The sequence below is a fragment of the Argiope bruennichi genome, chromosome 1 (genome assembly GCF_947563725.1).
Source record: "Argiope bruennichi chromosome 1, qqArgBrue1.1, whole genome shotgun sequence".
In the NCBI taxonomy this organism is placed as follows: domain Eukaryota; kingdom Metazoa; phylum Arthropoda; class Arachnida; order Araneae; family Araneidae; genus Argiope; species Argiope bruennichi.
In genome coordinates, this window is record NC_079151.1 from 4,202,403 (window position 1) to 4,216,428 (window position 14,026).

Consider the following 14,026-nt stretch of genomic DNA (forward strand, 5'->3'; position numbering starts at 1 on the left):
CAAATCAAGGATATTTTATGAAAGGCATTTTTTAACTTATTTCAATTTATTCTCGTGAGTATAGATTTTTCCTCATAGCCTTGCAGTTAATTTAACGGCTCCCATTTTGACGGTCAAATTTAAAGAATGCCTCTAAACCATGAGATATCTATTCATTTCTGAAAGGAAAATTATCAAAGTGTGTCGCATACTACGAAATAAATGTGCATTTCATCACAAAGTTAATTGAAAGCGATGGTTATTTTCATAAAAGTATGACGGAAGCGAATCAATAAATGACAGGCAGTATAGACATTTTTTTCAAAATTGTTCTTAAATTTTTAAATACAAAATGCAGTTTTGCAGAATAGATCTTTTTGTAGTTATTATTATTATTATTTTGTAAAATGCTAGATATAAAAATTTCATCTTATTTCTGAAAACTCCGGAAAAAAATAGATTATCTGTAAAAAATTTATTTTACTCTTGCTGGTGGCTCCTCAATTTCATCTTACTTTCTTTAGATTCTCAATTAGTTATTTTCCTGCAGTTTTTTCTGGAAATACATATCGAATTGAAAGAATCAAAAAAAATTTTTTTAAAGTTGAATGCACCGATGGCGATGGAAATTTAATCGATCTTTCAGAATGGAATCGATAATGAACTGACTCGAGAAACTTAAGAAATTTGAATAGCATTCATCATGATATCATAAATACAAGATCTTTTTTCAAAACACTACCGAATTTTTCTTTGAGAAAAATGAATTTTATTCAAATGAGATAATTTTTTATATTTATTTGCCAAAATCAAAACAGTTCCTGTAATGTTTAAATTAAAATGAATTGCAGAGGAGTTAAATAGAAAAATTCACGTTTCAAATGCAGAATAGAAATTTGCAAAGTTCACCAGATAATAAATTTTTATTTTAAACCGAAGTAAATTTATAAAATCGCTTTTGAATTAATTTACACGATATAGAATTTCATATAATCTTAAAAACACGTAAACATTTTTATCGCTGTCACCAGCAGGTCAATTAATGATGCCATGTCTCATATCTTTATAATCCATCTTGTTATTCCCTTGAAATGCATCGCAGCTGTTTAGGTGCAATTCATTCTACTTGCGAGATACCTTAAACTGATCCTGGGAACACTCCAGGTTTGAAGCGAGACATCCGACAAAGTTCTAGAAGAGACTAGATAAAAGTTCTGACGCCAGAACGCAGATAATTTGCATAAATACAACTCCTATACCTATTAATGTTTCTTATCTCTGATGGTTTCAACAGATGGAAATTTTCTTGTGGAAAGACGTGCAAATCGATAAGTTTATAAAGGAGGATATTCTTAAAGCAGAGTTGCGTTGAGCTTTCAAGATAGAGGATGTTTTTCGTGGCACTGGCAGGGTTGGTCGTCTTGGCTTCGGCCACCAAGGACCTAGATGGTAAAATGGCTGTTTTGACATTTGTGAAGATGATCTACTTTTGAAATGTTGTGTTGCATTAGAAGGCAATGTGCTAATTTAACATACTCAAAATTTAAATCGTTCAATTAGCATAATTATTTAAATTTCGATTTCATACTAGGGGCACCATCTGGTGGAGGATTTAACAACAAATTCATCTAAAGTTTCCACAATATTTAAAAAATAGATTATGAATCAGTAACTAAGAAGAAAAAAATAGTTGGAAGTAATGTCCCTTTTTAGTACACTAATGAAACTGGTTTTAAAAACTACCTTCAAATTTATTTAAGAAATTGCAATCGCAAATAATTCGAATCATATATTTATGTGGAATTATTTGTTTCTAAAATCAAAATATTCTTAAAAGAACATCATTGATACTTTCTATTATAACGATAACTTTAATAGCGATTCTTTCGAATTTTTTCAGTGCGCTAAAATTAAGATGAATAAATATCTAGTGCTGAGTTACTGGAATTTTAATTTCTTTTAACCATTAAGAGTTGGAGAGAGCGGTGCGAATTCATAATATTATAAATAATAAATTTTCAAAAAATCAGCTTTTCTGATAAACTGTTTTTTTTTATTTCTAATTGGAATAGCCTTTTACTGTATGTATCTAGTTGGATAAACTTTAATTTTAATATTATCAGTAATTTTTTGCTATTTTAAAAATATAATGTGATAGTATCATAGCATATCACCGCGCTTTGATTGGGACAAAATGATTTTGACCTTGAATCCAGAAGACAATCTTGATAAATATAAAATACATTTTTATTTTATGAAGATAGAAAACAGTATATTAATTAAATAAACATCGTTAAGTGTTTTTACATAAATAACGAAAACTTTGCCCGCCATTTTACTTGAATCTCCTAGTAAATTAATATAACTCAAAATCAGTTATTTTTATTATCAAAAATTTAATGCCCCCTCTTCTAAATTTGAGATTTCTCGTGCAACACATTATTAAGCTTTTGTAATATCATATCCTAGTTTCCTAATGAAGGATCAAAATAAATCTCACTACACTAACTTTCTTTAGTATCTCACTTTCTTAAGAGTTTCTGCTAATGTCATTAGTATTGGGTTTCTTAGCTTTGTTTCCCTTTTACAAATATCAAATATCAGTTTCTTATAGTTTTTTTTTTTTTTTGCATTCTAAGCCTTTTGCCTCTAAATAATCTTGTTGCGACTTATGTGACGCTCCCTTCTCAGCTATGCTATCTTCCAAGTAGAGAATGTTAAAATATTGTTTATGGGTCTATGCGTTTTATAGCATATATGGAACGGTGTGTGAATCCTGTAGATCACACAAAACGTACAAAAATAATAAAAAAAAAACAGGCTTACATACGCCAACTGAGTAAGCACTTTGGCGCTTTTTATGACGAGATCGTCAACTTACCTTAATCAAACTAAAGGGTCTGATTGTTTTGGCAGGATTAACAGAGACGAAATGCACATAAATGGCAATGGTGAAGAAGTATTTTCAAAGGCGCCATCCGGAGCGAAGAATAAATATTTCCCTCGCTAATCAATGACTGATTATACTCAAGATCCTGAAAATTGCATCACTTCAGACGCATGAACATCATCTGAAAATGGAGAAAGGGTTTCACCGTCCATTTATGTGGAACGCTAAAAGCGACGGAAAGTGGAGAAGTTTCAATAAAATGAAAGCAAACTAACTTATTCTTTAACTTGCCTTGTGTTTCCCCTGCAATGTATTATATTTAAACGTTTTACTCAAAAACTTATTGAAAGGAATAAAGAATTTTGCTCAAATTACCATGCTTGAAGAAAAATGACGTATTAATGAATGATATAAAATGTTTTCCGACTCATCTGAAATGGGTCAAATAAATAAAATTCTCAAAGTTTAATATACTTTGAGACAACTATTAGTACCAAAATGAGTATATTCTATAGGGAATGATATTTTGAAATAATATTTATATATCATGTATCCTTAACTGTCTTAAACGCCTGCACAAGCCATTCTTCAGTTTATGGTTCCATTGCCATTCCTGAAAGTGGGAAGTAAATTTTCCGAAATGCTAAACTGCTGCACAGTTTAGCATTTCGGAAAATTTACTTCTCACTATGCCTTTTTTTGTTTTGTTTTTTATTAGCCTTTAATTGCTTTATATTTTTACAGGCGAAACAGCACCGCACTTCCACCCAATGGTCACAGCTCATACTCGCTAACATTAGGATTCCTCTATAATCACTCAAATTAATAACAGTGTGAATATATACTCTTTCATTTTGAGCTCTTACTAGCATTTTGAATTTTTTATTTCGAAAATAGCTATCCTCAGTAATAACATAAAAAAAATTGTTTTAACTGAATTGTTTTGGCATCAGGAATAGTGCAAGCCGGAATCGAAACTTCTTGAATATAAACTTTTTTTCTTTGCTCATTATATTTTTTTCCATGAAGTAAAAATCTTGTTGTGCATTTTTTTCAGTGAATCTAGGAAACCTTCCTCTACAGAACCCTGATTTGTTCGGAGGTGACATGCTAGGTGTAGATGTCTCTGTGAGTATTTTCTCTGGTGTACGAAATTTAATTTAAAACTTTTTTATCGTATAAAAGTATTTTTATTAAATACTGTCAATTCTTAGCTAAATTTTTTAAAAAAAAGCAGTAAAGGTCAGTGTCCAACAGAATTTATGACATCAGTTTTTATATATCATTCTTTTCTTTTCTTTCCTTCTAAAAGATTTGCAATATTTATTAAGATAAAACGAAGTCAACATTCAGATTATCACTGACATTTGAGCGGGAAATAAAAACATTAGAAATATAAGAATTTCAAAAGATATTCATTTAGCTTAAATGATTCTTCATGTTTGTCTAGATGAATTTTATGAATGATTTTCCAGTCTTTAAAGCCTTAGAATTCATTTTAAATTTTGCATATTTAGGAATTCTAGATGTCGATACAATAACTTTCTATTATCTGATATGTATAACTATGGATAATAAGTATGGTTTAAGAATAAACGTATGAATCAACACTTGGATATAAAAACAATTCAAATGAAAGATGCTTCCTGACAAAAATGAGAGTTTTTTAGGCAAATATATTTTATTTAGCTGACGTAATTACAATAATGCATGTCAGAATTCTGTCATTTGCTATTTAACTCCTTATTCTATTTCTTATTATTTTGTTAGATGCGCTCCAGGATTGTGTAATCTCACTCATTCTGGGGTGAATCTACAAAATACTTGAAGGATGCTATAGATTTCTGGTATCTTTGAGTGGTTTCGTTTCAAAAGTGATAGTTCAATGTCCTTATGACTTATGGGATAAAGGAGTCGAGACGCCAGATGGTTCCTTGAGGAATGTCCCTCACATAATCAGCCATTTAATAATTATTTAAGGAGAGAATATCAAATCAGTCTTTGGATTTCAATTCAAAATGGCAGTGTTAGGTTGCAATAGTATAATGTGAATTCCTCCCCTGCAGGACAGGAATGTCATCCCTCATCCGCACTTGAGGTGGACCGGAAAGAAAGTTCCTTACGTCGTCGATCCGTCGATCGGTAAGCATTGATTATCTCTACTTCATATGTGGTGCTCTAACCATTCTCATTTTATGCCTTTCCCTGGCATTATAAGAAAACATTTTCCCAACAGATCCGAACGTTTAAAAAATATTATCATTTGCAGAAAGTGTTTGAAACTTTCTGATCATTTTGAAGAATTCATAAAACTTCATTAGCTTTTATTTCTATTACAATGCATTCAAAGTTTAGGGTGCAAACTGTTACGTAAAGAAAGCACCAAGAACAAGACAAAATCACATAAGATAACATTAAAAGATGCGGGACTGTTTCTAAAAAACATTTGACGATGCTTTAAACTTGGCTAGTTTGTGGACAATTGAATAGCACAAAATCTGCAGCCATTCGTGATTGTGCGCGAGTGGTTGCGAAACTATTTGAAGACAAATAGCATTTCGTAGATGGTGGAAATCTCGTGACTGAATGGGTTGAACTTCGCCATCAATACATTGTTGCAGCGATTCTCAACCTGTGGGGCGCACCCCCCTAGGGGGGCATGAGCACACTAGAAGGGGGGTGCGAGATTATTGAAGAAAAAATATTTTAAAAAATTGATTAACTGACTGAAAGGAAAGCACACATACACATAGAAAGCAAAATACATTTCGGCATATTTAAGAAATTATTAAAGTAAAACAACTTACTAAATCAAAACTTACTTAATCAAAACATACTAAATTAAAAACAAATTGAATAATTATTAGTGACTTTCTTGGGCCCTTCTTGCAGAGCAAAGTTTTTCGAAGGAAGGCTTAATATTGGAAATAGCCACTCTCAATTCTGTTTCTGTGTTTTGTCTTCAAAGACGCCACAGCAGAAAATCCAGTTTCACAAAGGTAGGATGTTGAATGGTAATAGAATGTGAAATGTCCTTGTTTTTAGTGCAGAAAAATCATCCTTACTCCTGCCCAAAATTCAAATAGTGATTTATTACTAAATTGTCTTTTAGTTTCGCCTCTTGTCGTGAAATCTATGAATTTTTCTTCCTCCTCAGTTGAGAGTCCTTCGGGTCTTATGAAATAGATCCCTAATCCACTCGTAACTTGCTATCAGTTTGTCGTCAGCATGAAAATACTTTTTTAAAATTCTTTGCCAGCATGGCTAAAGGATTTTCAATGGGTACAAAAACAACTTTTACATGTTCTTCTTCAGCCTTATAAGTTTTAGTACAATCATTCACATTTGCAAACATTATTAGGTTTTTTGCTTTAAATTTTTGTTCCACAATTACAATTTTCTACAAAAAGCATTAACTTTATAATTCGTATCCAACATATGTGTATTTTCTTCTTGGAGTTGAAGATTCAAGTTATTTAATTTCTCGAATATGTCGACCAAGTACCTCAATTTCCTCAGAAATAAACCATCGCAAAAAATGTGTGCACTGAGGCGATTTTTGTTTTACAAGTGCTAGTGTACCTTGGAATCTTCCGGACATTTAACGAGTACCATCGGTGCATATTCCGAAGCAATTTTTCCCTTCTATGTTTGCCTCGTTCATAAAATCATTTAAAATAGCAAATAATGCGAGCGTGGATGTTTTGAGTTCTATTGGCTTGCAGAAAAGTAGTTCTTCTACTACTGACATATCACAAATTCGAACATAGGCAATTAAATGAGCATCTTTATTACTATCTGTTGCTTCATCAAGCTGTATGGAAAAACAATTTGTCACGCAACTTCGAGAAAAGCTGACACTGTACATCTTCAGCTTCGACAATTCGACAAGCAACAGTATCATTTAAAAGAGGTATGTACTACAATTATTTTGAAAAATTATCTCCAAACATAGTTTCTACAATCTCAATTGCTGCTGGCAAAATAAGCTCTACACCAATGGTGTGAGGCTTTTTACATCTGGCTATTTTATATGAACTTTGTAAGATGCAATTAAAGCTTTTTTTATTCACAGACAAAGTTTCTTTAAAAAATGATTTTTGCTTTATATATGATTTTAATTTTAATTCGAAGAATTCTCTGGGTTTGTTGACGTACTCACTATGAAGCGTTTAAGTTTATTAGGTATTAGGCCAACTGTGCTGTCTTAGGCCAACATTTTTAAGCAAATGATACTCAGGGGCCTTTCTTCTTCATTTACTTCAATACTGGTAAATTCAAAATTTAAGTATTCTTGAGAATATTTCCTTGATTTTATTTTCGGAATCACGCTCGTCTGCGGACTTGTTGATGCTTGACTATCGTCTAATGCTTGCTTACTTCCGCTTAAAAATGTATTCATGAGTCTGCATAAATCTGCTGCAGTGAATATTTAATATGGTGAATTGCAATTAACACGAATCCATATGTAACATACACATTCAAGATAGATTCGATAACGATAGAAGGATCGACTCGAATGATACTGACTGGAATTGAAACTTGCATTATCGAACATTTTCTTTCTTCCTATGAGAAAACATTTGCTCCGCGCATGCTCGAGACGACATCGGTCGTGTGGATTCCCTTCCACAAACATTACTTATTTTTTTCTCTTTTGTTTAGTCATTTAGTAAATTTTATTTCTTTAATTATTCAAAAAAATGTATTCCTAGCTCACCCCGTCTAGGTTAACTTTCAAAAACGAATTTTTCTACTTTCATATTTTTTTAACGTTATCTCCCTGTTTGGAGTTCATTTCAAATATAATATTTAAATTTTCTCCACTTTCATTCGCTTCATCTGTTAACCGCCCGCTTGTCCAAATTGCAAGATGTGATTTCTCGCCAACGTTAGCGGCTCACTTTTACTCTTGTTTTGGCAGTTAGTTAAAAATAATTAAAAACAGAATCCAAAATACTCAATTTACATTATTGTTGTATACATTTTATTGTAAGCGGCGGGGGGGCCGATGAAAATTATGATTAAAAACTGGGCCAAGAATACTGAAAGGTTGAGAAACGCTGCACTGTTGTATGTTCTCTGAACATAATCAAAATATGAATCATTTGTGTTGATCAGTGGAAATGGATCCACAAAATACTCAAGTATTTTGTAAATACTCAAAATATTCAGGCTTTTTTTTCTTTCTCGCATGCTTTTTAAAAACGATTCTATCGCCCTCAAAAAATTTCGGATAAGGCAGAGAACGGCTTGCATCCCAGTGGTGTACAATAGATAAGAAATATGAATGTTTGTCGACAGGTAGTTAGCATTTTTGATAAATATATCGTATGTTTTTTGGCGAGTGTTTTTGGGACGAATACCTGGTAAGCGCTTAATAGTATCCGAAAATCGTATTTATGCTTTAAACGCGTTTTTCCAATCCGATTGAAAGTAAAATTTGACACCACTGCAGACCCAAAATCTCATATCCAATTCGATGTATTCCACTCATTGCGTTTTTGAGTTATCACATTGGCGTGCTTCTGAAACCCTCATTGGATTTGGCTCAAAATTGGAGAAATGTTCACACTCTAGACGAGTTCCGAATTTCACCCATTCAGGCTTTCTTCGTTTTGTATGCAATCGACTTTCTTTGAATAGATTTGGCTCAAAAGTGGACAGAAACCTACAAATGTCGTCCATCTAGCTCAAAGCAGTTTTGAGTTTTCTCACAGGCAGAAATCAGGCCAAAAATGTGTCTTTCGAAATCAGAGAGATTCGAAACGTCGAAAACTCGAATTCGAATGGTTACAATACTTTCACTGCACTTCGTATGAAAGAAAGTAAAAACAGTGTTTCACGTTTTCCAAAATGACTCTGGTCACCTTCTTGAATGGCTTTGAGGTGTCATTCCTTTCAGTTTGTGAATTGCTTCAACATTTCAGAGGATTATTTTTGGAATGATGAACAGGAATATATTGGAATCTTTATCATTTATTGAAATCTTCTGGTTTTCAGCTGGGTACAATGGCCTTATCCTCTCCGCCATGAACGATTACCACACAAAGACCTGCGTCCGATTCGTCCCAAGGACATTCGAAACTAACTACATCAGGATCTTCCCTGGACAAGGGTACGTATGTATGCAATGTGATTTTCTTCAGTAACATATCTTTTTCGCTTCGATAACAGCTTAAAAAATGAACTTCTAGTATTAAAGTAACTATTATGATACATTTTTGCATTCTCTCCGTTCACGCATTACTTTCTATTAAAGTCTTTCCATTCTTAAATAATTATTAATTTAAATAATTGTTAATTAATAATATTTATTATTTTTCAAAACTGAGAACTAAGCTTCGTAACTTCGTAATAATGCAAGAATTTTAAAAACCACATGTGATTCAGAAAAAAAATCTTATCAAAATTCAGCTTATTTGACAGACAGAAATTCTGAACATCAAAGATTTTATTGCAAAAAGAACTGAATATAAAAATTATTTATTTGGAATTTACTTGAAGCTGCATTCTTACTAAATATATATTTTTTTAATCACATAGGGGATATTAAATACCGCTTTTAAATTCATTCATTTTATTATTAACTCCATTTAAACAGCCATTTTTTAAATCAGTTTTGAATAATAAGTGTAGTTTGAAATGATTTATTATGAAAATATAATTAAATGTCACTGAAGAATGGATTTAATTCAGCGATTCTTTGCCAAATCATCCGTTTGGCAGGAAGCTTTCAAATGACAAGAATTTTCTTTTAACTAGATTTAGAGCATTTATTCAGATTGTTTCATAATTTATCATGTGTTCATAATTTATCACGCCCTCGATTGCGTACTTTTCTAAAGCTTTTGAATCATTAAGAAATAACCAGTTAGAGCAACACTTGCCTAAGTTCGAAAGTTAAAAACTCATTACTGAGCGGTATGAAATTTCTTGCGATTACATTAATCTTCATTTAAAAAAATAAAAAAAAATTATAATAATAAAAACGTCTGATTTTTTCTCCAGATGTTACTCTAATGTCGGTATGATAGGCGGTCAGCAACCAGTGTCATTAGGTCAAGGATGCATGTTTAGAGGAACCATCGTGCACGAGTTGGGCCACGCTATCGGTTTCTTCCACGAACAGAACAGATCAGACAGAGACCAGTACCTGATTATCTACTGGGAAAACATTCAACAAGGTGAGACCTCTCCCTTCACAAATATTTATGATACACGAAACCATGAACGAACTGATATTTGCCACGCTGTTCATGAACATTAAAATGTCGCCTGCCAGCAGTTTCGAGAAGAAAGCCGGCGCAGGGAAGAAGTTCGGAATTATAAAAATGTTGCAGGGGACTGATCAGTAGACGACCGAGCACTAAAACATAACATTTTGGTATATAAAAACTACAGCTTTCAAGCAATTACATTTAATATCGAATTCTTTTAATTATTCGATTGAGTCATTCATATAAGATGGAATCGTTGTCAAATCCTGAACGAAATAAGAAATACATCCTTTTCAATAACGGATGAGTCGTTGGAATCTTTAAAGATTTATCATTTACGTGGCAGGATCTATTCATTATATATAAAATTCATTTGCATTTAAACGAACTTTGTATTCAACTGGAGCATTTTCATGCTTCTTTAAAAATTGACCTTTCATTGGATAGATCGAAACTCAATACATTTTGAAATTTAGTTAAATAGTTTTTATTGTTGTTGGGTTTTTTTAAATTATTTCTAGTCGTAAAATAAGATGCCCTTGTATTAACTTTTCTGGTTTTTACTTTTAATGAGTCAAGTATCGAGACAAAAAGAGTAGACATTCATCCATTTCCTGCCATAATGTACAAATGAGCCATAATATAACGTGAGGTATTTGGAGTCTGAATTCAAAAAGTCTATTCCACCATGTGTATCCCTATTTGGTCTATATACTATTCCGGCCATAGATTTCTGTTTATTAAAATCGACTTACAATATGTCTCTGTGCACGGGGTTATTCAAGTCGGGAACTTTCACCACACTGGAAGTAAAATTTTCATCTTGACAGTGATGAATAAAAATAGCACTTTGACACATCTTTCTTCCAACAGGTATGGACACTCAGTTCTTCCTGCTGAAGCCTCATGAAAACTTGCTTCTGGACAGATTCGACTACAACTCCATCATGTTGTACGGCAACACCGCCTTTTCCCGGGATGGCCGATCCTTTACCATGAAGGCCAGGACCGGGGTCCCCCTGCTCGAGACCTACGACAAGCAAGGACTCAGCTCCAGTGACGTCATCAGAGTCAGGAAGATGTACAACTGCTAAAGCAGAAAGATTTATGTTTTCTTTTACCTGACGAATTCCAGTATCAAACATTCATTTGCTCTGGCACCCTGTTGAATTTTTTTCTTTTTTGCAATAAAGTTGCATTTTAGGCAAATATGTGTGGTCATTCGGCAGGATTTATTCAAAAAATTCTTTCGGAGCTGCTCTTGTACGCTTTCAATATGATCTCTTGGTTAGTGAACTCTTTTCTTCCTCTTTAATGTCTTGATCTTCGATTTCTTTATCACTCCTAAATAATTCAGACATGTTATTTTATTTTTTAAATGTATTATTTTATTTGTTATTTGAAAAATTATTCCTCAGAGTTTTCTCAAATCTTTTTCATCCTGAAAATCGCATTATTTCTGTAGCGAGACTAGAAGAAATGAACTCTATTCGATAAGATTTTATAGCGTCATTTCTGGTTTCTAAAGGAAATTCCCTCATTGTGGTCAACCAAATTTTTATCAAACTATTACTACAATATACAGCCTAATATATGTAAATCTCTGATAATGTTAAATAATGTGCTATATATGTGTCTGTATGCGCGCGCGCGCGTGTGTGTGTGTTGGGGCTCTACAAGCAGACCGTTTGTCCCTATCTTCGAAATTTAGTAAAATGTACAACTCGTAGTAGTTTTTTAAGTTTTTATGAATTAAAAATGAAATAAGTTTTGGCGTTTCCCCGCGATAAGTCTTGAAAATGCAATTGCACAAAACTAATTTGTGTGCCATTAAATTTTTTTAAAAATAACTTTTGATTGATACCGATTTATTTGTCGTATCATTTTTTTTTCTAAATTTTGACAATTTTTTAAAATTAGGAAATATTTTGAAATTATATGTTTAATTTTTCATTGAAATCAGTAACTTTTTTCATTATTTCATCAAATATTGAATGGCGTTATTTTCTTCTACTATTTTGAACTAGAAAAGAAGGATTCTGTTTAATATCTGAGTTATTTATATGAAAGTGAAGTTACAATACCATGAAAATTAAACAATGAATTACCTTGCAATATCTTTACTTTAATAGCATTATCTTATCATGGAAAACTTGACTTTGTTAGGAGAGTTCATATAATGAAGGGACAGACCAGATATAGTGATATTTAAATAAAACTGCTTTGATGTCCGACACAATCTGATACTTAAAAATGCTTTCTCGGAGTAATCGCGGGCATTAAATGAAGCGCAAGAGATTCAATTGGTAATGATTCAAACCGCATTCCAGATGAACCGGCTGCTTTCTGAAGATGGCCAATAATAGAAACATGCATGTGCTGGGGGCGCTACGGAAGAAACTGTTGCACCTAGAGCTACCAAATTTGATACATTCATATTTTGGAGATGTGTACTTCAAAGCTATTTATTTTTAAAAAAAATTTAACTAGTGTTTTATTTAATATTAAAATTAAGTGAAAATAGGCCTTTTTCCTATTATAAATTGAAAAAATACTGAAGCATAAAAATTATTTTTACATCATCGTAAAATTTAAAAAAATGCATCGTTTCTGAGACATAATTTTTTTTTAACATATACTTTTTTTTATTTTCATTCAAATTTCAAAAACTTTTTTAAACATATTTTACAAAAACATATTTCATTGTTGAAGTGAAATTCAAATATTTTCCATTCATACGAATATGCATTCACGGCTTCTCATCCATTGCTGAGGATCAGGATCACTTTTCCATGCATCAATATTTTTAATACAATTTTTGAAATTTTGTTGTGCTTACAATTACAGTTTAAGCTCGTAATCAAACAAAATTGAAATTTTTTGTATTTTTAATCGCGGAGAAGCAACTAGTCGGTAAAGACAGTTTATAAAAAATAAAATGGTAAAGAGAATAGTGAATTTTGGCTTAGATATATGAATAATTTGTGTTATCATTTCTAGCAGCCTGTGACCGTAATTATCTAATGGAAAAAAATAGTTAGTCCTCACTCCTCGAAAGTCTATAAAGGTAGTTAAAAAGGATGAACCGGCTGCATATCCAGACGATTATATAGATCAAGCTACTTAATTAACTCATTTTTCGTAATTCAATAAAATACAAGACTACTTAAAAGGCTACATAATATGTGCAGACACATTAATTAAAATAATTTTCTTTGGTTTCAATCAATGCCCAAATTTTATTTTATTACCCCTCTGGATAAAGGAAACGAAAACGGAGGAACTAATCCGCTGGATGTACACGATGATTCGAGAGAATGGCTTTGCATAACAGGAAAATCGTATAGACTACAAAAAGATTATAAAATTGAACGGTTCAACTGAATCCAGAATTCTTAAACTTTTTCCATTCGTCATCACATTTCGACTATAAAAATATTTCGTATGTACAAGTAAACCTAATTTAAAGTGAAATGTGTTTTAATTTTAAAATATGCTCCATCAAATAGCATTTTAATAATAAATTTATTACAAATTCCATAGTCATAAACACGAAGCTGGATAGATAAGTTATGGATATATAAGTTTGATATATATATATATATATATATATATATATATATATATATATATATATATATATATATATATATATATATATATATATATATATGTAAGGGGACATCCAGTGACGAAGCTTGTCAGGCTCAATTTCTGATCCACGCTCAAAGAGTTTTATATCGTATGGAACCTCTTCCATTCTGAATACAATATGAAGCATGTCCTATGCACCACTATTGCCCGTTTTCATGAGAAATCGAAAATACATTACTCTGTACAGTCTCTGAGAAGAAAAATATCGGCATTGTTCCTGGATGCAACTATTGTAAGGATTTCGAAAAAGTTTGCTTTATACGAATACTTTTGATCTCTTTGC

General features: G+C 32.0%; 1 protein-coding gene across 1 annotated transcript; it reads left to right on the forward strand.

The window, feature by feature from the left end:
• Positions 1-1,271: 1,271 nt before the first annotated feature.
• On the forward strand, positions 1,272-11,298 carry LOC129987773 (astacin-like metalloprotease toxin 5). Its single transcript, XM_056095732.1, has 6 exons — positions 1,272-1,428; positions 3,927-3,997; positions 4,936-5,011; positions 8,873-8,987; positions 9,881-10,056; positions 10,963-11,298. The coding sequence occupies exons 1-6, from the start codon at positions 1,368-1,370 to the stop codon at positions 11,181-11,183; spliced, it is 720 nt and encodes a 239-aa protein (XP_055951707.1). The 5' UTR covers positions 1,272-1,367; the 3' UTR covers positions 11,184-11,298.
• Positions 11,299-14,026: the final 2,728 nt, after the last annotated feature.

Coding starts and splice junctions, on each gene's coding strand:
- LOC129987773 (XM_056095732.1), top strand. CDS start 1,368: ATGTTTTTCGTGGCACTGGCAGGGTTGGTCGTCTTGGCTTCGGCCACC. Junction 1,429..3,926: donor GGCCACCAAGGACCTAGATG/GTAAAATGGCTG, acceptor CATTTTTTTCAG/TGAATCTAGGAAACCTTCCT. Junction 10,057..10,962: donor CTGGGAAAACATTCAACAAG/GTGAGACCTCTC, acceptor TTCTTCCAACAG/GTATGGACACTCAGTTCTTC.